Source organism: Echiichthys vipera (genome assembly GCF_963691815.1).
Source record: "Echiichthys vipera genome assembly, chromosome: 7".
Lineage (NCBI taxonomy): Eukaryota > Metazoa > Chordata > Actinopteri > Perciformes > Trachinidae > Echiichthys > Echiichthys vipera.
The window spans coordinates 25,667,786-25,693,300 of record NC_139832.1 but is presented as its reverse complement, the minus strand read 5'-3'; the positions used below and the strand labels follow the sequence as shown (position 1 = coordinate 25,693,300).

Sequence of the window (25,515 nt, the reverse complement as noted above, 5' to 3'; positions counted from 1 at the left end):
TGGGTCAAACGTCCGGATGAAGGACGTGTGTCGATCGTCGGTAATGAAGGACGTGGGTCAAACGTCGAGGATGAAGGACGTGGGTCGATCGTCGGGATGAAGGACGTGGGTCAAACGTTGGGATGAAGACGTGGGTCGAACGTTGGGATGAAGTACGTGGGTCGAACGTCGGGAATGAAGGACGTGGGTCGAACGTCGGGCATAAAGGACATGGGTCGAACGTCGGGGATGAAGGATGTGGGTCGAACGTCGGGGATGAAGGATGTGGGTCGAACGTCGGGGATGAAGGATGTGGGTCGAACGTCGGGGATGAAGGATGTGGGTCGAACGTCGGGGATGAAGGACGTTGGCCGATCATCGGGGATGAAGGACGTTGGCCGATCATCGGGGATGAAGGATGTGGGTCGATTGTCGTGTTAAATGACGTGGGTCAAACGTTGAACGATTCATAAACCCCCCGGGTTCATGTCCAGAAGCCACTCATTGTAGTGTGGACTACTGAGCTTTCTCAATGTAAAAAAAATTGCTCTATGTGCACAACTGTCTGTATATCTAAGCTACAACAGAAGAATGTGTTATGTACTTTGAAAAATAACAGCGTGCTGCACATGCTCACTTCATTTTTTTGAGGGGAGAGGATAACTGTTATAAATACTGTGGTGAGTGATTTTTACTATTATTATTCAAATAGACCATGGCTACGTAATCCTCCGTCACCCCTCAGTCATTTTTGTCTGTGAGACTTTAGCTTTATTGATATTTTACTCAAATCTGTCATTTATTTTATTAAAAACACATACAGATTATATTTTACAGCAAAGACAGTATTCATGTTCAATGTTACTAAAGTATTAGAATCTGACCACACTTGTGCACGGATCACAGCAAAAAAAGACAGTGAATGATCTTTTTTGTCACAGTCATATTGACATCATAACAGCACTTTTACCACAGTTTCAATTATGGATTGGATTTATATAGCACCTTTCTCAGTACTCAAGGCGCTTCACAGACCCCAGGTTCCATTCATTCACACAGACATACATGGTGGTGGTAAACTACGATAGTAGTCACAGCTCCCCTGGGGCAGACGGATGAAAGCGTGGCTAACCGACCACCTCTTCAAACATACAGCGGTCATACACATTCACACGGTTCACAGTTTCAATGCTAGAATATGTCGCAGACATGAACAAAATGTAGATATTTATACTTTGAATTTAACTCAACACTTTCTGCTTCCATTTTGTTTCAGTGGACAGATTCTTAACTGTTTCCGTCTAAAAGAAATACCAATGACATTTATAATGAAATTAGATAAAAACATTGTATTACTTATGACAATTATCACAGGCAAACTCAATGTATAAAGGCTACGTGGCTTGGGCGTAAAATGACCGAGCCAAAATGATGATGTTTAATCAAAGATGGTTCCCTGGAAAAGACAAACCAATTTAAGTAACCGCTATGTGCGCTTGGAGGTGTCGAAACAATGGCAGAGATATAAGAGTTAGTGTGTTCCCGTTGTCTGTGAGATGAACGGCGGCCTTAGCTCTCTTCTGTAATCCAACATAGTAATTTTTGTAAAATAGTCAAACTAGCCTGGGTATTTAAATGTGTACCTGTATGCTTCTGTTGAACTCATTCGTCAGTGCAGTAGCAGCGTCAGAGAGGATGCAGTTGACCAAGCTTTCGTCAGACGCACACTTCCTGCCGGCCTCATACAGAGCGGGAAGCAGCTGCACAGAGGGATCCAAGAAAAACATTAGTGGCATCAAACATTATTTACACTCCACTTTATTAGGTGCACCTATTAAATGAAATGCAATCCAGTAAAACAGCTCTGCCACATTGTAGTCTTTGTTAAAACTATGAATGTGTTAATTCATCTTTCTTACTGGTTACTATAGTGGTGTTGTGGTACTGGGCTGCATTATATTAAAATGTGCTTCTAATAATCTCCCTCCTCATGTCTGTAAATGGGGAAAACATTAGAAACACCTTTCAATATCATTCAGTCCAGTTCAACACCACTGCAAACTACAGCGTCAATAATAAACATGTATGCCTCTATGAGAGTGTCGATCAGAATGGAAGTTGATTGCATTAGATTTGACAGGTGTGCCTGTATGTACCTCATTTACAAATGTACTTCTTTTTAACATAGTTAACATGAAATTCAGTCCCTCAAGAATCTGGCAGAGCCTGGTTGTGATTATTTTGGCCCAAAATAACATAAATCATGGTGGTTTTCCAAACCCATCTGAAAGTACCTTGAAGGATTCCCTGGCGTTGTGCAGCACCTCGTGTGCTGTCGGGATGTCAGATGGGACCTCCTGAAAGTGGCAGTGGTTTAAGCGTTGAAGGCTGTCCTCCAGCTGCTGACACATACCCTGGACCTGCTGAGAGGGAGGACAGACAGAGCTGAAGATACAAACCTAGTTATAATACAATAATATCGTCCATCAGATGTGCTTCAGAGAGACAGCTTGACTGGTTCAGTTTGATTGATTGTAAAATGAATCAATGTTACACCGTGCCTTGGTAAAGCCTTATTTGAACACTTTTATTTTCTGTTATACTATATTAGAGTTAATCAGAGGTATGTTTTACTGTTGTTATATATCTTTCATACTCCTTACCTTCTCAGATTGTTGAGCTCTAAACACTTGCTGAAGTTCCACTCTTTCAGACCATCTCTGGTTGTTTCTGTCTAAATACTGCTGAATCTGCACACACACACACATGGCAACATGTCACACAATTGTTGGCACACACACACACACACACACACACACACACACACGCACACAAACACACACAAACACAGTTACACAGGTAACATTTTAACCCACGCCCCTCACCGTACACACCTTGTATATATATACAGTACATTATTCAACGTTTTAAATGATTTTGCTGATTATATCATGAGAAAGTGATATCAACACTTTGAACAATAAACTAATTTGTCTGGGTCATATTTCCCCCACACACTCTAAACACTGTGCATTGCTAAACAGACCAATACACACGCTGACCTTGTGCAGGGCCTCCTTTGTTCTGTCAGGGTTGCTGCGGTAACTCTGTGTGATATCAGCCAGGCCAGACACCTGCTGCAGAGTGAAGTTCCTGCACAACACAGAACTCTACCGTCAAAAAGCACATCTGATGTATCCGGCTGGGTTCATCCACCGTGCATACTGTGCAGGGCGCTACACTTCCATCCATCAGTTTGGTCCAGACTGAGATTTCTCAACAACTGCTGAAATGTCTCAAAACTGTTAGATATATTCACATTCATGTCCCTGTAATCATGAATTGCAATAACTGGTCATTCATTGACTTTTCATCCAGCGCCAAAATCAGGTCAATATTTGAATGTATCCACTACTTTCTTTTCTGACCAAATATCTGCACAACTATTGACATTCCCATCAGCCTTAGTTACTCTTAGTGCTATTTAGCAAATGTTAGCATGCTAACACACTGAGCTAAGATGGTTAACATGGTAATACTACATTATACTGCTAAACATTGGCTTGTGTGTTAGCATTAAGTTCAAAGCACTGCTGCACCTTGTTACAGCCTCACAGAGCCACTAGCATAGCTGCAGAGTCTTGGTATTGTTCAACTTAACATTGTAATCAACATTAATATATTCATACTAAAGAGCCCCAAAATCCCAAAAGAGCACTTTTCATCTTTATAAAAAAAAAAAATCTTTCATAACGTTGAGGACTTGGATAATTTACTGATAGCTTAAGTGGTGACATTTGTTAGCATAAAAGTTAATGTCAAATTTTTGTAGGTGGCTCTCACTTAACACTTAACAGTATTAACTGAAGCCAGCAAACATCACCTACATAAAAGTAATCTGAACAACATGCTGCAACTGGTGCTATCACCTTGGCTAATGTGCGTGTGTGTGTGTGTCTGACCTCTCCAAGGCATCGGCCAAATCCTGGAATCCCCTGGCAGTCACATTGTTTCGGTCCCATGCAAGAGTCCTTGAAAGAGAGAGAGAGAGAGAGAGAGAGAGAGAGAGAGAGAGAGAGAGAGAGAGAGAGAGAGAGAGAGAGAGAGAGAGAGAGAGAGAGAGAGAGAGAGAGAGAGAGAGAGAGAGAGAGAGAGAGAGAGAGAGAGAGAGAGAGAGAGAGAGAGAGAGAGAGAGAGAGAGAGAGAGAGAGAGAGAGAGAGAGAGAGAGAGAGCTAACATCCACTGATAAAGTGAGCACACCAGATACTAAACACTCTTGGAGTCAGAGTTTCAAATAATGAAATGATGACATCTAGTGGCTTCCAGTAGACTCACAGCTTATAGTGAACATTTAGCACTGATTAATAATGTTACAAAAAATGTTCCACTGTAATGCTGTGTTGACATTAAGTGGAACATTTGGCGTGAGGATGTGTCCCAGATACAGAAGAAACCAACCATAATACTTTGTCTGCTTATGGGATGAGGCTTGTAATGTGTGTGCGTGTGTGTGTGTGTGTGTGTGTGTGTGTGTGTGTGTGTGTGTGTGTGTGTGTACCTCAGTCTGGTGTTACTTATCAGGGATTTGGCCAACACTTTGGCTCCGTTGTCTCCAATATTGTTTCCGCTGATGTCCACTTTTGCCAGAGCAGCGTGGCCGGCCAGAGCGCTCAGCAAGATGTGCATCCCTGTCTTCAGCTTGGAGTCACACACTGACAGAGATTGCAAGGGCTGCATGCACACACACACACACACACACACACACACACACACGCACACATGCACACACGCACACACGCACACACGCACACACACACACACACACACATTTATTAGAAACACCGACATTCTTATCTGAGCATTTGAAAGATATATTGAGCACATTAACTGAAATATGGCATGTGATTGCTGTTTTAATAATCATTAAGCTGTATATAAGTAGATAAATGATGCACAGTCCTGTCTTGCACCGACCTCATACAGCATGTGCATGCAGTGAGATGGGCGTGTCGTGGTGGTGGGGACTGAGAGTGAAATAATGTAAGTGTCACTCACACACTCTTCATCCTGAATGAGCTGAGCTATACGATGAAGAACGTCAGTGAGAGCTCTGGTTGAAGAAAGGGCACATATAAAAACAAAAACAAAAAGAAATACCACAATACACCACTCATCATGCTTGAAAAATTACTTTTAAAAGTGTGTGCGTTGTGTTATCAGACCACATCTTAAATAACAAATATTAAAACAACAACTCTGCGTCTTCTGTGCGTCTTAGTAGTTGTGATGCAATGGACATTTTTATGCTTTAATGCATCTGATGCTAGTCCTTTATGAGCTTCTCACATCTGGATTCTGGCCGCTGGACAGTAAGACAATGAGATCATGTTTTGACTGATCCAAATGAATAAATTAAACTATGAAAGAGGTGGGGGAAAAGCTCAGTTTAGTTTGCAGTCCGACCACATTTGAAGTTGTTTTTTCCTCTTTCAATTTACAGAAGCTTAGGCTCTTGACTCTAGGCTGTTGCTTTACAGCCACTAAGACTTCTGCTGTCTCCAGCTGTCTGTGTACAGAGGTTTATACAGTATATATCCATGTAATGAGCTGATGTCAGGAGGAGACATGGCAGCAGAGTAAAAAGGTTTATATTATGTTCCTCAGACCTGGACTTCATGGCAAAGTTTCTTCCCAGTGCGAGGTGTCGAAGAGAGTGACATCGACCGACAGACAGAACCAGAGTTACCATGTCATTCTCAAAACCTAGAGGAGGACAGGGGGACACATTATGACGCCAATCACACACAAAAAAAATCACATGGCAAATGTTCTGACTCTCCCACTGGTCATTGAACGCTCCAACATCAGGACTCATGTTATTTCCCTTCCTGGTGTAAACAACATCAAGTATTTCAGTTAATCCGCTGATTTGTCGTCAGTGAGGATGTGTTAAATTCAGTTAGGTTCAATGGAAACCAAGACAAGTGTGTGTGTGCGTGTGTGTGTAGTTTTGTATACCATTGTCAGAGATATCCAGACTTCTGATAGCTGTAGCTTCAGAAATGTGCTCCTGTATCACCTGGGCCCCTGCTGAACGTAGCTACACGTACACGCACACGCACACGCACACGCACACGCACACGCACACGCACACAGGCGATTTGTTAAGTGTTATCATCATAAATGAAAAAGGTGTTTTTTGCATTTTTGTCCATGTGTGTGAGTGTGTACTGTACCTCACAGCTACTGAGGTCCAACTCCAGCCCAAAGAGACGAGTGTTAGTTGCCAGACCCTGTAGTAATAACCTAGTAACAAAACAAAATGTATCTATGAAATACATGTTATAGCAAAGCCCTTCACTCCTTCAACCAACTGATAAACAGACCCACAGTTACTCTGGTTCTGTTGAAATGTTTACACTTTGTGTTGTGTGCTGATAGACAATAGTACTCTGAATGAAAATATTACAATCTTCATTCATTGGCTTATAGTGGACGGGAATGGAAAAATCCAGGAGAGTGGCAAACAGTCGGACATGGCTAACAGTGATTAGCACGGGGCAGTACAGTGAAGGCATTAAAATGGCTTTTTTAACCACTAATACTGCTCAAAATAACACCAAACCTCTGCAGCAGCATGAGAAGAGTCCTTACACATAAAACAAAGCATCAACAACGTAGTTAGTGAACACAAAGTGTATTAAAAGAGTGTTTTAAAAGACTTACCAACTGGCCCCGTTACCAGCTCCTCTCATAGTAAAGTCCATTCAAGTCGATTACCAAAGTCAATCCAAAAGGAAGGAGCCCGATCAGTGTTAGCCACGTCCGGGATTTCTCCGTTAATAGTTGATAATCAAAAAAAACTGTCTCGATGGCTTATTTCATGTACATAAGTGCAGAAAAAGGCCACGGGATGATTTTGCGCCGGAATTAGACTATCTGTATTTGTATTTGTATTTGTAAGAATCCTCGAGGCCACTTCAGAGCTGATTCCAGAAAGAGAAGAACAGTTCCATGGTGGACAGATATGTGTAGAAGGTCTGTACGAGACAGGAACAGGGCCTTTAGATTTCAACTAAAGTATCACATCATTATGATGCTTTGGTTACAAGAGAGTCCAGGTAGTAGTGAGAAGAACAATAAGACAAGGAAAGAGAGCAAGTTTTTGTACTGAAATAGGAAAAATTATTCTTATTAAGAGGACGGAAGGCGACAGAAGGGAATGAGAGCAGTTTTACAAACTAGAAGGTGAACTAGCAAGTACAGGCAGAGATAAATGTGAAATGGTGGTGAAAGCATTTGTTCATAGTTCAGGAGGTTTGAGTCTATTCATTTGCGAGTAGCAGACGAAAAAAACAGGCCATTTATTTTTTGACTTTAACTCACTGGCCCATTCCCAGGCTTCATACACATCTCAGCTTATAAGTGGACTTTGAGTTCAGATTATTTTATCAAACTACAATTTTCATTGTCAAGAACAAATTATCCCATAACAAAAAAGAGTAGAGTTATATCAATGCATTTGTTGGGAGTAAAAACACACCTGAGAGCTTGTGGAGGTAGTTTGGTGGCAGACAGGCCCACAAATTTCAGCTCACAGCTCTGACTGAAGAACTCTCGAATGCTCCTGGTCACCTCCCGCATCTTCCTACACACACACACACACACACACACACACACACACACACACACACACACACACACACACACACACACACACACACACACACACACACACACACACACACACACACACACACACACACACACACACACACACACACACACAGGCTGTGTTATCTTCATTCATTTTCATCTGCCTTACATTAAGACGACTACATTATATACAGTACAACTCTTAGATGGTCTAAGTCCGGGGTGTCAAACTCAGGCCCGTGGGCCAAATCTGGCCCGCGGTGTAATTATATTTGGCCCGCAAGATCATATCAAGGCTTTATGAGAGCTGGCCTGTGAGTATAAAGCACAAACACCGCTAATTTTTTGTTGACAAATATGAGCATCCATGCTACCAGTCTCTGCAGACAAACTTCATCCACCCCTCCCCAAAAACGTCCAAAAGAAAGATGGAAAACAGGAGCTTTCAGCAGCGGTGGGAGGCAGATGATCTGTTTCTGAAGGTAAAGAGCCGTTTGTCTCGTCTGCAGAGCCACCGTGGCTGTAACCAAAGAATCAAACAGTAGAAACACCACGACAAGAACAAGGACCTGCACTGAAAAGGTTCAACGTTACACATCTGGAGAGAAGGGAAAACATGCACATTTGCAGTCTTTTTTTTTTTTGTAGATATTGAGTTTGGCCCGCAACTTTGTCCCGGTTTTTAAACACTGTGAATTGGAGTTTGACACCCCTGGTCTAAGTATTTAATTAATCCATGGTAGTTGTCCAAACATATGTGCAGATGCAATGAGTGTACTGGTGTTTTACTGACTTCCACATGTTTAAAGATGCAGAAAGGAAGTCAAGTTCACAGGTCTTACATCTCAAAACCAAAGTGAGGACTACTGAACCTCGACCAGTTGAGCTGACCTGTGGCTGAAAGGATTCCTGGCCAGGTTCAGGTGCATCAGTTTGTAACAACATCCAGCAGACAGGGACACAAATAACTGCAAGAGAAAGATAGAATGATGAACAATAATTCATAAATAGTTTAACAACAATGGCGTATCACTCAGTGGGCCCCCTTCCCCTTTTAATACATCCATTGTCATGTTTTTACGAATGACTAATCTGACTAACTATGTAAAGTGTTTTACACTGTAGAACAATATTTTCATCACAGTTTTTAGGTCTTCATTCATCATACCCTGGGCATAAGACAGGTCGAAAGGTCGAAAGCCACACTCAGAGTGGATTAGAGTATTGCTTTATTTTATAACAAGGGGAAATCGACTTCACTGGAAGGATGTTATGTTTCCTGCATTTTTAATTTTTATAACTTAAAGGCGCAATTGAAATACATATAAAAAGGTAGCACCAGTGTTAAAACTGAAAACGATCACTCTCAAACTGACTGACTGCTCTTAATACAGGTATAATACTGAGACAGAAAAACAATAATGTAAATGCATGAAATGACTTTACATATAGCCACATCATGAGATTGCCTTGTCTTAAAGGTGAGGGACCTAAGGATATTTTTGATACTACATATTTTTATTCAATTTCAATGCACGGCAAGCACATTAGAATGAAGTTCATAATTTCAGGACGCCTAATCGGCATCCCTTGTCAGTTAAACACATAATGCTCCACTACAGAAGTGGCTTTAAACACAGGAAACTCATGATGAAAGATACTTGGTTAGGTGTAGGCAGAAAAAAACATGTGGCTTGGGTTAAAATAAGTGTGTTTGTGGGTGATTGATTGACCTGTCGACCACCCTGACATGCCTTCTCTCAATTTTGCTCTCTTATTCCTGGAGCACTGGGTGTCTGATGTCACCACGGACGGGTTTACAGTTATAGGTCCAGTGCAAACACAGACAAATTGCAGCGTGTGACGCCCTGGCCAGAAACTATGACTTTAATTCTAACATGTGTCTTTTTTGGTATTAGTCTTAAAAGAAGGAGACAAATGCCAATTGATAATACATGAATGCAGAAATGTTTGTTTTTTTATTTCCAGGTACAGGGCTCCAATATTGTTTTAGATACTGTAGAATAATCAGTCTGTTAAACAATTTATCCAACAATAATAGTTTATTAATGATGGGAATTTTCAAAAATGCAGATAAAAGCAAACTTGAGTCTTGCAGGCATTTCCAGACTTTTTAAAGGGGCCTTACCATGTTTGGGCCCTGGGTACTCAGTGGATTATTCCCCTCAATACTCTGCCTCTGAGTCTTAAGTAATGAACACGTTACTTAAGTTACTGCAACAGAAACCCCAATGTTTGATCTGCACATGTAAATAATCTTTCTAATTATATGATGAAGTATTTTTTTTAACTGTTGCTAGAGTTAGGCTAACCACTTCCTGGCTGGATCTATCCCAGTGGTGGATGAACAAAGATGAAAATCATATCGAGCCTCAGGGGAGAGGAGTGGATAGACTCTCACTGACCGTGTCCAGAGGGCAGTTGGTATCACTGAGGTCCAGATGAGACAGAGAGTTAGTGCTGGACAAGAACTTGAAGAGGAACTGCAAAACAATGTGGAGACCTTTAAATTACAACTGCGATTGTATAAAATTGTAACCGCATGTTTGAGTTTCCACTTGGGTTATTAAATACATGATATGTTATTTGTTGTTTTATGTTGATGGTGCCATTTCTATGTGTTTAAACTGTGCAGGCGGTTGTCGAGGGTTTTGCCACAGTATGTTCTGAAATATGGCCACTTGAGGGCAGCATTTACCCTGGGGATTTGTTACTGCGCCAAGTGCATTATGGTCTTGTCTGTTTTGTTTGCATGTGGACCACGGAGAGATTGCAGTCAGGAAGACGGTGATATGATGCCATTGTGTGAAGAAGAAGGTAAAAAACTGACATATTCTGTTAAATAACGCTGTATAAAACCCTTATATAACGCTACCTGTTGATATTTGTAACCAATGATTTTGTCTCATCTCATCTCATCTCATCTTCAGCCTCTTATCCGGGGTCGGGTCGCGAGGGCAGCAGCTATAGCAGGGGACCCCAAACTCCCCTTTCCCGGGCCACATTAACCAGCTCTAACTGGGGGGTCCTGAGGCGTTCCCAGGCCAGTGTGGAGATATAATCTCTCCACCTAGTCCTGGGTCTTCCCCGAGGCCTCCTCCCAGCTGGACATGCCTGGAACACCTCCCTAGGGAGGCGCCCAGGAGGCATCCTTACCAGATGCCAAAAAACACCTCAACTGGCTCCTTTCAACGCAAAGGAGCAGCGGCTCTACTCCGAGTTCCTCACAGATGCTAAACTTCTCCCCCTCTCTCTAAGGGAGACTCCAGCCACCCTCCTGAGAAAACCCATTTCGGCCGCTTGTACCCGCGACCTTGTTCTTTTGGTCCGTGGTGTTGTTTTGATTTTGAATGTGAGAAATGTTGTTCTGTCTAGAGATAAAGACTGGTGAAATGTGTCGGGAAGGTCCACATGGCGCTAAGTGAAGTGTGATGAAAATGTTTTTTTGGTTAACTAACTACCTGTGGGGTCTAGGAATATATGTGTAACAGATTGTGTTTTCTGTTGCCACTGTCGTATTTTATGGTGTTTTATTTTAATAACTTTTTTGTAAACACACCCTCTGTCATAAAGGTAGACATTTGTGTTCATCAAAAAAAACTAAGGCTACCAGAACCTGAGAAGTAATTGTGTCCTGGGTGGCATCTAATTCCACGGGCCACATAATGATATCAGCTTTTTTGTCAAAGTACAAGGATATCTCCCAAACCTCCCAGTAACAGCTCTATGTCCAGATGTGTATGCAAAGTATTTGTATTATATTGGTATCATGTGTGCATTCTGTGTATTTAAACATATCTGGCCTCAATCATTTCAAACACACACAGAGCAAAGTGTACCGTGGCCTCCTCAGTGACCCAACTGCCGGGGTTACCGGACAGGTCGAGATGGGTCAGGGATGCTGAGAACAGCTGAGTGGAGGACAACACCTGACTGAGACAGCCAAGACCTGAAAACAGATAGATTACACCATGCAGAAATGGTGATTATGTTATCGGAGGAGGATCACTGGACAGACAATTATGTAAAATAACTGCAGTTTGTTTGGTTGCAGACTATGCATTTTTTGTTCATTCTCAGAAGGAAGAGCAGGATGGAGAACTGCAGGTCTGAGAAGCCTGAAGAAGATGTATGATGTTGACATCCACCTCCTCTTTATAAATCCTCCACCTCATCTCCATACTGTTCATCCTCCTGCTTTATACAACTACAATGATAAGCATACCAAAGTGAGTGTGTGTGTGTGTGTGTGTGTGTGTGTGTGTGTGTGTGTGTGTGTGTGTGTGTGTGTGTGTGTGTGTGTGTGTGTGTGTGTGTGTGTGTGTGTGCGTGTGTGTGTGTGTGTGTGTGTGTGTGTGTGTGTACCTCTAGCTGTCATTGATACCCGGGACAGAGAAAGATGCTTGAGTCCTTCAGCTAAATTCCCCAACTCCTGACTGAGAGCTATGACACCTAGGAATGAAAACACACACACACACACACACACACACACACACACACACACACACACACACACACACACACACACACACACACACACACACGCACACTGTTTTCACGGTTGTGTAGTTTGGGTGAACTCCCCCAGACCCACATGCTTCAATACAAAACTTCACAGAGGTAGATACACAGTAAAATTGACCCCCTGGCTGAAGATGGAACATGGCTACGACTAACTCCTCTGTTCTAAAACTGTACTTTTATCACTCACATGTGTTATGTATAAAAAAGCCCACCTTTGTCTTCAATTGGGTTGCCTGAGAGGTTGATGGATTGCAGGGTAGAGGAGGGGTGCTCCTGCAGGGCAGCTGCCATTTTGATCGCAAAGTCCCTGCAGCAGAAAAACAAGGTTCCTTCTCAATCAACCCCTGTAAACTAGACTTTAAACTAGACTAAGAAAGAGCCTGCTTAGATTTATAGGTGGAAAATCCAGTTAAATCTTTCTTGAGGTCTACTTCCCTTATATAACGAACCCTGTGGTTCAGTGTCTCTTAGCAAATCACCAGCTGACTGATGACAGCAGCCCAGAAACTGTAAGTCACATCTTCCCTAAGGCTACATTCACAGTGCTACGTTTTTTTAAACAAACACTTTCCATCCACACAAGCATTTTAGCTCTGTGTCAGAAATAATATTAACACGCCTGAAAATGCAAATCACATGATTGTTAAACTGGAAGCAGATCGTCTTACGTTACTCTACCGTTGAAAATCATGGATGTATAAGTTGAGAACACAGAAATTCTTTGGAGGAAGAACAGCAATGGAGAAATGTAAGACCAGAGATTTATTTACTTGGACTGATGATGAGGTGGAACTGTTACTGAAAGTAACACATGAGTATAAGGCGGTAACTGTGGCGGAAAACATAGATTTTGAAATGTTGCAAAGCAAATACGGCGACATTTTAGAGCAGTACCAAGAGTGTTATCCATCACCGGAGAAAGCCATGGCAACGGGAACGGAGCATCCATTTCACCACATGGGTGTCTGTGTCATTGCTTCCTAAGGTCTCCTTTTTATGAGTAGTTTAGGAGTTGTGTGGGTGCAAACATAGCAAAAGAGATCTACTTTAAAACAAAAACTTAGCGGTGTGGATGCAGCCTTAGTAAAAGTATGTAGGGAGTGTGGATTATTGTGTTGTGGCAGCTGAGTAATGTTGCGCCAGAAACAGGTGCGGTTCTCAGGTGTTTACTCTCAGCTCAATAACGCCATTTTCCACCAAAATAACAGCAGCTGTGTTTTGGCTGCCTCGTTTGAATGAACCTCTCCCTTGTGTGTTCCTCTCCTGACACCTGACACCCAGCACTGTGCACTCTGCGCTGGGCACCACAACACAGACAGGTAAAGAGAATATAATGATCAAGGAAGCAGCGAACCCTCACAGCAATGCTCATGGTTGGCATTGCACTGCTGAGAAAATTGGGCCGTTAGTATGTTAGTCTTCAACCTCCATCACAAGTGGACATTGTCTTACATCAAGGACGTTACAGACGGCAGACTGATGGCATGGACCTGCATTACGGTACTGAGGACTCTCCATCACAGTTACAGTTAATAGTTAAAGCGTCTGGACCTGCCTGCCTGTCTACCAGGATCTGATGTCATCGATTTAATCAATTGAAGCCATGCTGCTGCTTCCTCAGTCTGTTTGTTGGGCCCTACCTCTGTTACCCTGCATTACCAATCAGCTTTACAAGTCTTGTTGAGGGAAGTGGTTACTTTTTCCTACCTGGCTTGTCTACGTTACTCTACACACTCACACAAACTCACAGTTTGAGTCCACTGGCCTCCAGTGAGAGCTCCTCCAAGCTGGGAGATCTGGACAGCAGGTAAGTCAACTGCTGCTGGGTGTCTACTGACTGAAAGGACAAAGACAGAGAGACAGGCAGTTCAAAACACATCTCAAGTCTGGTATTACCAAAACACATTTCACGTCTCTATGCATCCCCCATAGATTCACAGTATCCATGAATCCAGGGGCTAGGGGAGACTTTTGCAGGTTTCTGATGGGATAATGCTTTGGAAGCAGTGAACTGGCTGGGTCTCATTCAATTTAAGATACTTCAAAGCCCAGCAGAGCAAAGCTTAAAGGGATAGTTACTCCTGTCTGCTTCTCCAAACTAGTGGCGTGCTAACCGTCATCTGCTGTAGTTAACACACTATCAATACCATATACAACCCCACTTCAAAAAAGACAAACTATCCCTTTAAAGGCATTCATTTGCCCTGATCTTGCGCTCCTGAGAGCTTTTTTTTTTCACTTTTTATGTATCTCAATAGTCTCTACCTCCTTGTGTCACCATTCGCCAGCTCAGCCAGAAACTGGTCTGGTACTAAAAACTTTAACTTTGGAATATACCTGATTTATTTTTCTGTTTAGGGAAGCTTCATATTTGCTTCAGATTAACTTTTTCCCCCACAGAACAAAGGCCGTGGATTCTGTCCTTCATCCCTTAAAGTATATTTGGTCTATGAAGTATTACTTAATATTAAGCTCACTAGAATGGAGAGGAGGAAAACTGTCTCGATCAAGCCCTTGAAAATGTTTGTAAGATGGGCAGTAGCTATATGACCACAGATCCACCGAGAGTCGGCCGTGTATTTGCCACCACCTACTCTCCTTTCAGCAAGTTTTCCCGTTGTGTCATCTTTTGCATGCGGTACAAACTGATTCTCATGCTTCTACTACTTCTTTGTCAGTGTGCTGGTATTGTTTTGCGGACTGTGTCTACATGCAACTGACACTATCTTTTGAAAAGCCCGGATTCAACCCTTTTACAGTTCTTTAACAACAGAAAAACACAAAAAATAAGAGAGTTTACCAGTTTGAGTTCTTTGCAGTAAATCTTGGTAAACCACTGGTTATAAGACAGAGCTGCTACTGCTAATGCCAAGTCCCTGAGAGGAGAGGAGAGGAGAGGAGAGGAATTTAAACATGATGTAACAGAGGTAAGATTGGATGAAACAACACTGTGCTTTATCTCACCTGCTGTCTAAGTGGCTGAAGTCCTGCAGGTTGAACTCTCTCCAGTTGTTGATGTAGTAGAGATTGTCAATGTCCTGCCATAACAGTTAGCCATGCTTAATTTGGGTTAATACACCAAGGCCCACATTGTGGTTATAAAGTGTCACTTAAACACACTGTATGTCATTTATGTGACTAGGGGTCTCTAGATCAAAATTATAACAAAAGATGAACTTTGATGACATCGTGAAGAAGTGTAAGAACATGGGAGTTGTTGTCTTCTTTGTTAAATAACCACCATTAGCCATCAAAATATATCTAGCGTGACTCAGGAAGAAAAAAATGTTAATGCACAAGTTAAAGGGTAATTTCGGTGCAACAACGGAGTAACAACTATTAACAGAGAAATCCTGGAGTCATTGACAGCCAGACGTGGCTAACACTGATCAGCACGGGGCAGTACGGTGAAGGCATTAAAACGGCTTTGTTAACCACTAACACTGCTCAAAATAACACTAAACCTCTGCAGTAGCATGAGAAGACTCCCTACTCATAAAACAAAACACCAACAATGTAGTTAGTGAACCCAGAGTTTATTAAAAGAGTGTTTTAGAGACTTACCAACTGGCCCCTGTACCAGCTCCTCTCATAGTAAAGTCCATTTAAGTTGATTACCAAAGTCAATCCAAAAGAAAGGAGCCCATTGGTGCTTTGTTTTATGTGTAGGGACTCTTATCATGCTACTGCAGAGGTTTGGTGTTATTTTGAGCAGTATTAGTGGTTAAAAAGACGTTTTAATGCCTTCACCATACTGCCCGAGCTAATCAGTGTTAGCCACATCAGGCTGTTAGCGACTCTCCAGGTTTTCTCCGTTGATAGTTTATACAGGAAGAAAACTGTCTCGATGGCTTATTTGTTGTATATTACTGCCGAAAAAGACCATACATACAGCTACTGTGTAGCTAATGTTATGTGGCGAATTCAATCGTGCGGTAGCCCAGCACCATTATCTATTGTTGTCAAAACAATTAAAGGCCTACTAAAAATAACTTGAATGTGTTGAATGTTGTTTTAATGTTATAATGCTACAAAAAGCATCAGCTTGGTAGCTTATCATTGTAGCACATCGTAGTAAGCTGGGTCAATAATATAAACGAATGAAAAACCTATGCTGTGTGGTTACTGTGTAAAATTCACATTGTGATTTACAATTACTGGTATCATATCTGCCGTTTTCCGTTTTTTTCCGGAGGGATATGACGGCTTGACAGGCTACTAAATTAAAAACACACCATTACCTTTAATAAAATGACAGATTTCTCTTTCTTTTTTCACAACTCAACAGAAAACATTATATAGGGACATTTTAATGGGGAATGGTACTCATTGTACCTTTAAATAGGTCTTTGTACAGTTCAGTACACATTGTGGTCTATGAAATCATTTTAGGGTGCAGAACAGTTGTGACTCACCCAAGGAATCTCCTCTCTAAATGGAATCTCCTTGTAATCACACAAAGCAGCATAGGTGTCAGAGAATCCTCCTGAGACAACAAACGTATCAATGACCATCTGAGTAATAATCTGCTGTTTACAGAAGTCATACTTCAACTAGATACATAACTAATCTGATTAGTTAATAACAGGTGATGGTAGCTGAACAGAGGAGACACCAGTCTGTTGATACTGTTTCATTCTCAAAAACACTATTCATTTTTAATCAACCCCAGAGACCACAGGAGCGTGGGCGATCTCTGATATGTCTTTAAGAGGCTGTAGGCGGTTCAGTTTAAAGCTAGAATGAAGATATTGGTATCATATGAATTTAACCTAAGCAATCCATTGCTCCAGCTTGTCGAGAAGGCAGCTTAATGATCCAAAATTGGTCAGATTTTGGACATGATGGACATGACCATGGTTAATTTAGTGTTGTTTAAACCGTGATTGCTAGATAGCAGTGTTTTAATGTATATTCAGCCGTTTGACTCTTCCACACCAATGTAACAACTTATGCAAATTGTGGTGTGTTCTTTATAATGACAGTTTTCTAAAATTAGATTTAAAAAAATCGAACTGTTCCATCAACTTTTGAAACAAAGTAGCACCCAAATAATGTGCCCCGCAATACCCGTTTCTTCATCGCAATATATTGAAACGTAACCCCTGTGTCACTCACTCATCTTCAACCGCTTATCCAGGGTCGGGTCGCGGGGGCAGCAGCTTTAGCAGGGGACCCAAAACTTCCCTTTCCTGGGCCACATTAACCAGCTCTAACTGGGGGATCCCGAGGCGTTCCCAGGCCAGTGTGGAGATATAATCTCTCCACCTAGTCCCGAGGCCTCTAACCCCTGTGTGATATGTATCATATCTCCAGATTCTTGCCAATACACAGCCCTAGCTCATATACTGTAAAATGATACATACCACAGGGGCCAGGCTGACTGCTAATCTGCTCTTCTACCCGGTCAGTCAGTGTGAGGAGTCTCTGCTGGAGATCTGGAGGAATCGTTCTTAACAGCTTTCTAAAGTTTGAAGGACAAGAAATATACTGGCATAAAGCAAGACAAAGACTTGCATAACATCATGTTGTGCCAAAATGTAACATCTGCCCTGAGGCCGGTGCTAAAAAAAGTTCATGGGGTCATCATGCCGACCCACTCGTTTGAGGTGACAACTCAAAGACAAACCGGATAAATAAGTGTAGAAACGTTCAGGTCACAGGGCTCACTGAGTGGTTTGATGAGGATGAACGGAATCATGTTATGACCTTCACAGTCATCAGATCTCAGATCCCAGTTGAACACCTACAGTGTGTTAGCGAGGTGTTAGTCAGCGCTCTCCACCACCATCATAAACAATAAAGGAGGGAATATGTTTTGGAGGAATGCTGTTCATCTCTCCAGCAGAGTTTGTTGCAGCGCTGCAGCTGTTCTGGAGGCTCGAGCTGGAACCAAACCTTACTAACACACTACGTTTTGGTCTTACTTTGTTTCTCACCCATGTTTACTACTGTAAAATGTTAACATTTTGTTCCGATAGTCATTTAAGTATATTTCAGCATCTGCATATAGACCCAAAAGAGGAATACAGTATGTGAAGACTGAAATTCAAATTATGCATGTAGAATATGAAGTGAATATGGTGTTCATTGAGACATGCAGCCGGCTGTGGAGTGAGACCTACCCTGGAGATGAATCAGGGAAGATCTTTTTCAGTGAGGCGGTCAAGTGACTGACCATGGCCTCAAGATCCTTAACGTGCAATACACTGAAAGACAGCTCCTGCGTGTCTGTCTCCAACACAATCTGCAACACACCCATGACATCATGCATGTATGAAAACACTGAAGAACAGTAAAAACAAAGAGCCATGGCCTATTGTTTATATATATACAGTAAGTACTATATATTGCTGGATTATTTTATTCTGTTTTAAAAGACAGGATGAATCAATGGAACGGAAAAAGAAAAAAACTTGATTAAATATTACAACACAATATGAATGTTTTTTTATGACTGTGTACCTGTGTGAGACTGTGAATGCTGATGGAGCAAATGTCAAAGTAGCTGAAAGTGCTCTCCACCTGTACACACACACACACACACACACACACACACACACACACACACACACACACACACACACACACACACACACACACACACACACACACACACACACACACACACACACACACACACACACACACACACACACACACACACACACACACACACACACGAGTATGTGAAAAAATCATCCAGACACAATGATCGTGTGAACAGGAAATATTTTGTTGGCCTTTATTTTATGCTGAGCACCAGAAACTAAACTAGATTCATCCCGATTGTGCTGACAGAAGGATTCAAGGGAAAATATCTCAAACCCTCTGCACATAACACCAAAACAATCTGCAGGGCTGTATAACTATTAAAATAAATCCTTTAAAAAAGCAGCGTGTCCATAACTTGAGAGCATTTTACCTCTTAATGTCTCAGTTTGTCATGTGAATGTTTGAGGCTGAAAGATGTAAATTTCACATTAAAACAAAAATTAGAGCAAAGTGCCTAAAAAACTCGTTTTCAACACCTCTGCATCCCGATTGTGGAATTCTTCATCTTTTGACAAAGGAGAGTTCAGAATGAGATGAAACGCATGTTGGTGGAGTTGGTTTTGTTTGAATAGAGTTGTGATTTACCCTGACAGGTTGCTTGTTTATAAGCAGGTAACCTCTCCATAGACTCAGTACCTAAGACAGAGACATGATGAGGAGACAACACGTTAGATATGGGGCGGACAGGGACAAGGAACAATATGGAGGCTGCATGTTGACTTTGTAGTACAGGGTTCGTATTCACAAAACATTTAATCTGCCCACTAGGAGGACTCTTAAATAGCGAGTATGATTAGGTGTCACCTGAAGTCATTTGGGTACGCACTTTAGATCTGCTGTTCCTGGCCAAAATCAAACTCAATATCACAAAACATGTCACGTGTGTTGAGAGAGAAATGCTGCATTCCTGTACCATGGGAAGTCCGAAGTTTCGGATATATGAGAGTTGAATATTGGTGAGTTTTAACACCTGGGGGATTTCTTTTACATTTTAGTGTGACATGCGCTTATTAGGAGAATTTTATGAAAGTTAATGCTTACAAAAGAAAAGTGTCAAAATGCCAGAAGGGTAAGAATTTCTTGAACTTGTACACAGCATTCCTTCACCAATGTACATCTTAGTACCGCATTTCGGCTCATTTAACCCAAAGGTATCAGCTTATATGCACTCTGGCTCAATATAAGCATAATACACTCAATATTAGATAGAAAGTCCTTATTGTCGGACGAGGAGCATTTGTCCATTACTTACCACAATCCTGTTGGCCGATCTCCCACACGGCTGACCGGAGAGGTTGAGAACGACGGGCGTCACCACGTGGACTCTGTGAGGCTTCAGCAGCTCTGAGATCTGATCTGTTGACAGGGTCACAGAGACACACAGGACCCCCATCAGCTGGAGGGGTTCACTAAACTCAAGTATCTGTCACAGTGACTACCGCTGAACCTTTATCATCTTCTATCCTCCAACATGACCAGACAATGACGTGGAAGAGTTGATTTTAAGGTTATTGTTGTTTTATGTCCATGAGATTTAGGCCAGCTGGGTCAGAGTGGGGGAGAGGGGACATGACACGAGAAAGCTGCTGGATAACACCTCCCACTCATGTATAGCACACATGAAGGTTGAGCTTCAACAGCTTTTCCATTTGGCGGACTTGGTGACACAGACTAGATGGAAGATTGGACAACTCTTTGAGTAGTAAAGTGTTTGTGTCACATTTGACCACTTTATTTTTATTGTTGTATAATTTGTCTGAAACTCTTTTATAATGGAGTTTTTTTTATTTATATGATATGTTATTTGTGTATGTAAGAGGACCTCTGAAGGGACCAGTTATGGAGGGAACAGAAGGCATGCCGGCTGCCGACTGACGGGTGTGAGTCGCTTTCTTTTTGAATCTCAGTCAAATCACCATGTATGACAATCCTTTTGGAGGGAAAAGTCCGTTTCTTTGAATGGGATTGCCTGAATTATTGGAGACCAATGGGGGCAGAGTAAATACTGTGTGTGCATCATAGAAGTTGCACTGTTGATCAATGAGATGCTGATTAATTAACCTCTTTAACATTTTGAGGGCTCACCGGCGGCCTGCCAGCTTTTTTTCTTTCAGGGACTGTAAAGAAAATGAGTAAAGCCAGAGTGGAGGTATTAAGATCCTATGAAACGAGATGGGTGCAGGTGTGTCAAACTGATCCAGTAAAGGGCCGCTGTGGCTGCAGGTGTTCATTCCAACCAAGCAAGAACACACCTGGGTTTTTGCATATATACGTATATATGTATATATATATATATATATATACATATGACACATACACACACATATATATATATACATATGACACACACATATGTGTCATTGTGAGGAATTGAAAATCCCTTTTCTTCAGCGACATTACAATTTTTAGTCCAGTATTTCAATCCTGGACTTATTTTCTGTAGTTCTGGCCGTCCAAGCCAAACTAACCCTGTTCACTGTATGTGTAAACTGAAAGTAAACACACCCAAGATTCAGCTGCTGTGCAAGGTAAAAATCCCCCCTCCACCAAAACAAAGTGGTTTCGAAAACACATTTAAACGGTTACACAGCCTGTGTGAGAGGAAAGGCCCTTTGATGTCATGAAGGAAACCACAGAGAACAAACTGACAACTGAACAATATCATCAATATTTCCAATCTTATTTCTCAGGCACAGAATTTCAATTCATTCAATTGGGTTTTGTCTTTAATGCTTCACATTCATGCAACACTGGTGGATCCCCTATTTACACAAATGAAATGTTGGGCTGGGAATGGTTAAATCCCACACTCCCACATGTTCTACAGCAGGATATGAAGTGATTTCTGTGCTCAGAGAGAGCAGGGCTCATGGAGACACGCTCATATGTGTGCAGAGGACACCTGAAGGCCAAACACTTTGCTCCTGCTGCTCTTTATGAACTCATTTTAGCAGAAGATGTGGGTCCTCATGAAAGCAATAAAGAATCCCCTCTCTCCGCTGTGTTTGTAACATTGTGAACGAACCACAGAGTGAGTCACGTTTCCTTCTTTTCATCAGTTGGTGTCACTGACTGTGACAATGGAATCACAGATGTCGGCTGAGGGCAACCTTTAGCTGTAAAAACGGACTCACATTTGACCTTTGCAACAGCAGAAGCTTGACTTAACTCTGTCGAGTCCAGCTGATGTCTGTGAAGTCAGACTTTAACCCACAGACGATGCAACATGAATAACTGACATATTTATTCTTCAGTTTGTTCGCACTTATCCACTCAAACTGTTCGGCTTCAAAAACTTTTCCACGCTTCAATGAAAAAGTTCTATTTTAACTTTAAAGACAATTAGGATTTTTTTTTTAAACAAACTTTATTTAACAAATTCACATATACAGCCAATCAGACATGGCAACATCAAATTTGCAATGGAAAATGCATTGAAAAAAGAAAATAAATAAATCTGGGTATAAATACACTTCTGTATAACCAACCATATATGCAGTATATACAGTATGTATGTATCGATATAAATGTTAATTTTATATGAAGGAATTAAAGAGTTTTAATACTTTAGTCCATACATTTGAGAGACTTTAGATCATTCTAGAGTTCGATGTGGAGAGAGTAGGGGATCATTTTTGTTACCTTACATCTGTGCACATAACATTTGTTAACAATAAATTCAATATTATACGTCTCAAGTTCAAAATACAGAATAACATTTCTACATCCAATTCTGATGTCACAGTTCATTTTTCCAAATACATACTGTGATATTCGAGTCCAAAATGTCCAAAAAAGAAAAATCAGAATGCAAACAATTATGGAATACTTGCGTCAACAATCTGGTTCATTGTTGAAAAAATTACATTTATTTTCAAGACCTAGGAATTTAAAAAAATATAGATTTGTAGGATATATGTTGTGTAAAATTGTGACATGTACTTCCTTAATCTTATAGGTGATACAGAATTGATATGGTAACAGCCATGCCCTCTGCCAATCAGTCCCTATACAAATGTTCCAATGTTCCAAAGAGCTTTTCCTCTGGAATCATTTTCCTTCTTTCAAAGAATGCATCACAAACACATTCAGGATAAACTCACAATTTATGCGGGTCTTATATCAGAAACTACTAAACAAATATGGTTTAATATTAAGGCTCCCTTAATGAAGCAGTAATATTAAGTCTAACACAATACAATTCACCTTCATTCAGGTAGAATATATTACAGGGCTGTCGGATTATACAGCATCAGTTTAGCACCACTTAAACACACTGGGACCTGGTGTGAATACAGTATATCTTCAAACTGTCACTGAGATTACAGAGCACTGATGTTGCTGTGTATCTTACCTCGCAGGTCCTGAGAGATGGCGTCCATACTGTTGACTTCAATAAAACAATGGTTTTGATGAAAAAAATGCACCTAATAGTCAATCTGGGATCATCGACAGTCCTACCTTCAACAGAAGCAAACTATCCTGACTGAAAACTGAGTGTTTTACACATCATCATCAATACAAGAAGAAAAAGACAATGGTGGGAGACCTAGATAACTTCTATCTGAATAAGAAAATCCTATGACTCTGTAATCATGCAGTGCTGGCTGAAGACTAGATACCAGAGGAGGGGTGTTACGTGGCAGTAGAAATCAGAAAATGCAGTGATGTAAAATAGAAATGTAAGATACCAAAGGTGTGAACACACACACACACACACATACATGCGCACACACACACGCACACACACATCAGATTTCTTCCTCACAGATGCACTGCTACATATAACCCACTTTCTCATTTCCAGCCATGCATGCGTGCACACATCACCCTTTCTGCTCATGAACTCAGAGCCACACATCCTGTTCCACGTTGTGAGTCACTATTGTAGTGAACGTATAGAAGACAGAGCTGTCAGGGACCTCGTCTAACCTCCCACACTAAGAGACACACCACAGACATACGGAGGCAGAATTGCCTCAAAAAGATTAAAACATATCCAAATGATATATTAATATGCATGCATTTATAAATGAACAAATACACATATACAAATATAAAAATGTGACATACAAGTAAATATACAAATTTGTATAAATAAACGTGTATTTGTAGGAAATATTTTTGAGGTTTAAAAATAAATATGCTTCAGTTTGTGTTAGGATTTTGCATTTGTGCGTAGCTTTTTTGCTTTTCTCACGATGGCGTAATTTTGAGACGTTTTTACCACAGATCGGGATCCACAAAAAAATGCCCGTGCTTTATTGACACAGCGTGTCAATGGTGGTCCGGTGAATCAAAAACGATCGGCTAGATCCCCGAGACAGGCCGCAGAAAGATACATCAGAAATAACAGAAATTCATCGACGAGCAGTTTTTTAGCTTGTGTGGGCTGATACCTGAGCATTGGCAGAGGAGATTCTGACAAAGTTTGCATTTGCAGCTGGCTCCACTTGTTTCCAAAAGGCCAGGAAAGATTTGTACAATGCGAACCTGAAATAAAAACCAAACCTTAACAAATTTGGGTTATAATAAACACCCACACACAAAAACAAACATTGCATTGTAAGCATTGTATGAAAGCGAATATCGTCGTCGGCTCCAGCGATGTGTTGTACAGTAAATGTAGACCGCAGAAACTCCGAATGATGAAGTGGTCCACAGCAGTGCAGAGAAGTCTTCTTTACGCAGCACAGAAGTTTTAAACGCTTATGGCTTTAATAACAGCGGGACTCATGTTTTGGTTTTTACACTACGTCGCGTTGGTCGCATAGACTGTATAATGGCTTTTCAGACCTTAAATACATCCTGTAACACAACTGTGTCTCTAACAGAGAGAAAAGCATGCAGCAGTCATGGGCCCATTAGGATGATTTTATTTTTCATCAGCTGTACAGTGTCTCATCTTCAGAAATGTCATGACAAAGGTTTCTTCTTTTCTAAGTCTTAAAACAGAAATGTGTTTAAAAGCGTCTTAACTTCCTCTCAATTCTTCTGCCAAAACAAACAAGCAATGTGCAAAAAAACGATGCTATTTCAATGAGAACAGTCACACATCCATCTTCCAGCCGTCCGCCTGCACAACAAGAACATGATTGGTTGATAACGACATTTTGTTCTTTTTTCGTGTTACAAAATGAAATCTCAGCCCACAGCAGGACAGTCACAGATTTGATGTTTCAGAAAGATTCTTAGTGTCACTTTGATATACGAGCACTGATTTCATCATCAATATGGCGCCACCATCTTTCTGTGCCTGAAGTTCTTACAATACTGGGCGTCTAACCAATGTTTTGTTACAGAGGACATGGTTCCAACGAAAACATGTCTAGCGATAATAAAAGGAAGGCCACATAACAACCATCACAACCTGTGGTTAAGTCTCACAATCAACACCTTTAGTAGATTCAGATCTTTATTTTATCATTTTTGGTCTAACCTTGATGAACACTTGAACTGATCTTAACTGTGTTTTTCTAAATAAAAATTGCATATCAGGGATGACACGACCGTAGTCCAGGCCTGACAATAGTGTCAAACAGCCCTCCTGATCACCTAATTGAGTAACAAAATGCATGCAAGGGTCCAGACATTTGAATCCGCACCAGTTTCCCTTTAAACCCGCGGCAAAACCAGTGTGTCGACACGGCTACGCATCGGTGTTGACTGAAAATGATGTTAGTTCCAGGTCGATGGGCTGGTCTCTAGTGACTGGTTAGAGGAAATCTAACGCCCCTCCCCAACAGAAACCCGTGGTGGACTGGAGGCAAAGTCAGACT

General features: G+C 41.3%; 1 protein-coding gene across 1 annotated transcript in view; it reads right to left on the bottom strand.

Annotated features, from left to right (window-relative positions):
* carmil2 (capping protein regulator and myosin 1 linker 2) overlaps positions 1–23,118 on the bottom strand; it is a gene marked incomplete at its 5' end in the record, with an annotated part of 54,386 nt that extends 31,268 nt beyond the window's left edge. The window contains 26 exons of the mRNA XM_083916941.1: positions 1,623–1,739; positions 2,274–2,402; positions 2,643–2,729; positions 3,042–3,132; positions 3,942–4,010; positions 4,539–4,711; positions 5,036–5,090; positions 5,647–5,743; positions 5,999–6,080; positions 6,217–6,286; positions 7,524–7,628; positions 8,528–8,604; positions 10,063–10,140; positions 11,497–11,606; positions 12,023–12,109; positions 12,394–12,488; positions 13,930–14,018; positions 14,982–15,057; positions 15,146–15,219; positions 16,597–16,667; positions 17,548–17,645; positions 18,307–18,428; positions 18,647–18,706; positions 19,322–19,372; positions 19,989–20,092; positions 23,091–23,118. Of these exons, the coding sequence (XP_083773067.1) occupies positions 1,623–1,739; positions 2,274–2,402; positions 2,643–2,729; positions 3,042–3,132; positions 3,942–4,010; positions 4,539–4,711; positions 5,036–5,090; positions 5,647–5,743; positions 5,999–6,080; positions 6,217–6,286; positions 7,524–7,628; positions 8,528–8,604; positions 10,063–10,140; positions 11,497–11,606; positions 12,023–12,109; positions 12,394–12,488; positions 13,930–14,018; positions 14,982–15,057; positions 15,146–15,219; positions 16,597–16,667; positions 17,548–17,645; positions 18,307–18,428; positions 18,647–18,706; positions 19,322–19,372; positions 19,989–20,092; positions 23,091–23,118 (2,295 nt within the window). The remainder of the gene's footprint in view (positions 1–1,622; positions 1,740–2,273; positions 2,403–2,642; positions 2,730–3,041; positions 3,133–3,941; positions 4,011–4,538; positions 4,712–5,035; positions 5,091–5,646; positions 5,744–5,998; positions 6,081–6,216; positions 6,287–7,523; positions 7,629–8,527; positions 8,605–10,062; positions 10,141–11,496; positions 11,607–12,022; positions 12,110–12,393; positions 12,489–13,929; positions 14,019–14,981; positions 15,058–15,145; positions 15,220–16,596; positions 16,668–17,547; positions 17,646–18,306; positions 18,429–18,646; positions 18,707–19,321; positions 19,373–19,988; positions 20,093–23,090) is intronic.
* Between the last annotated feature and the right edge of the window lie 2,397 nt (positions 23,119–25,515).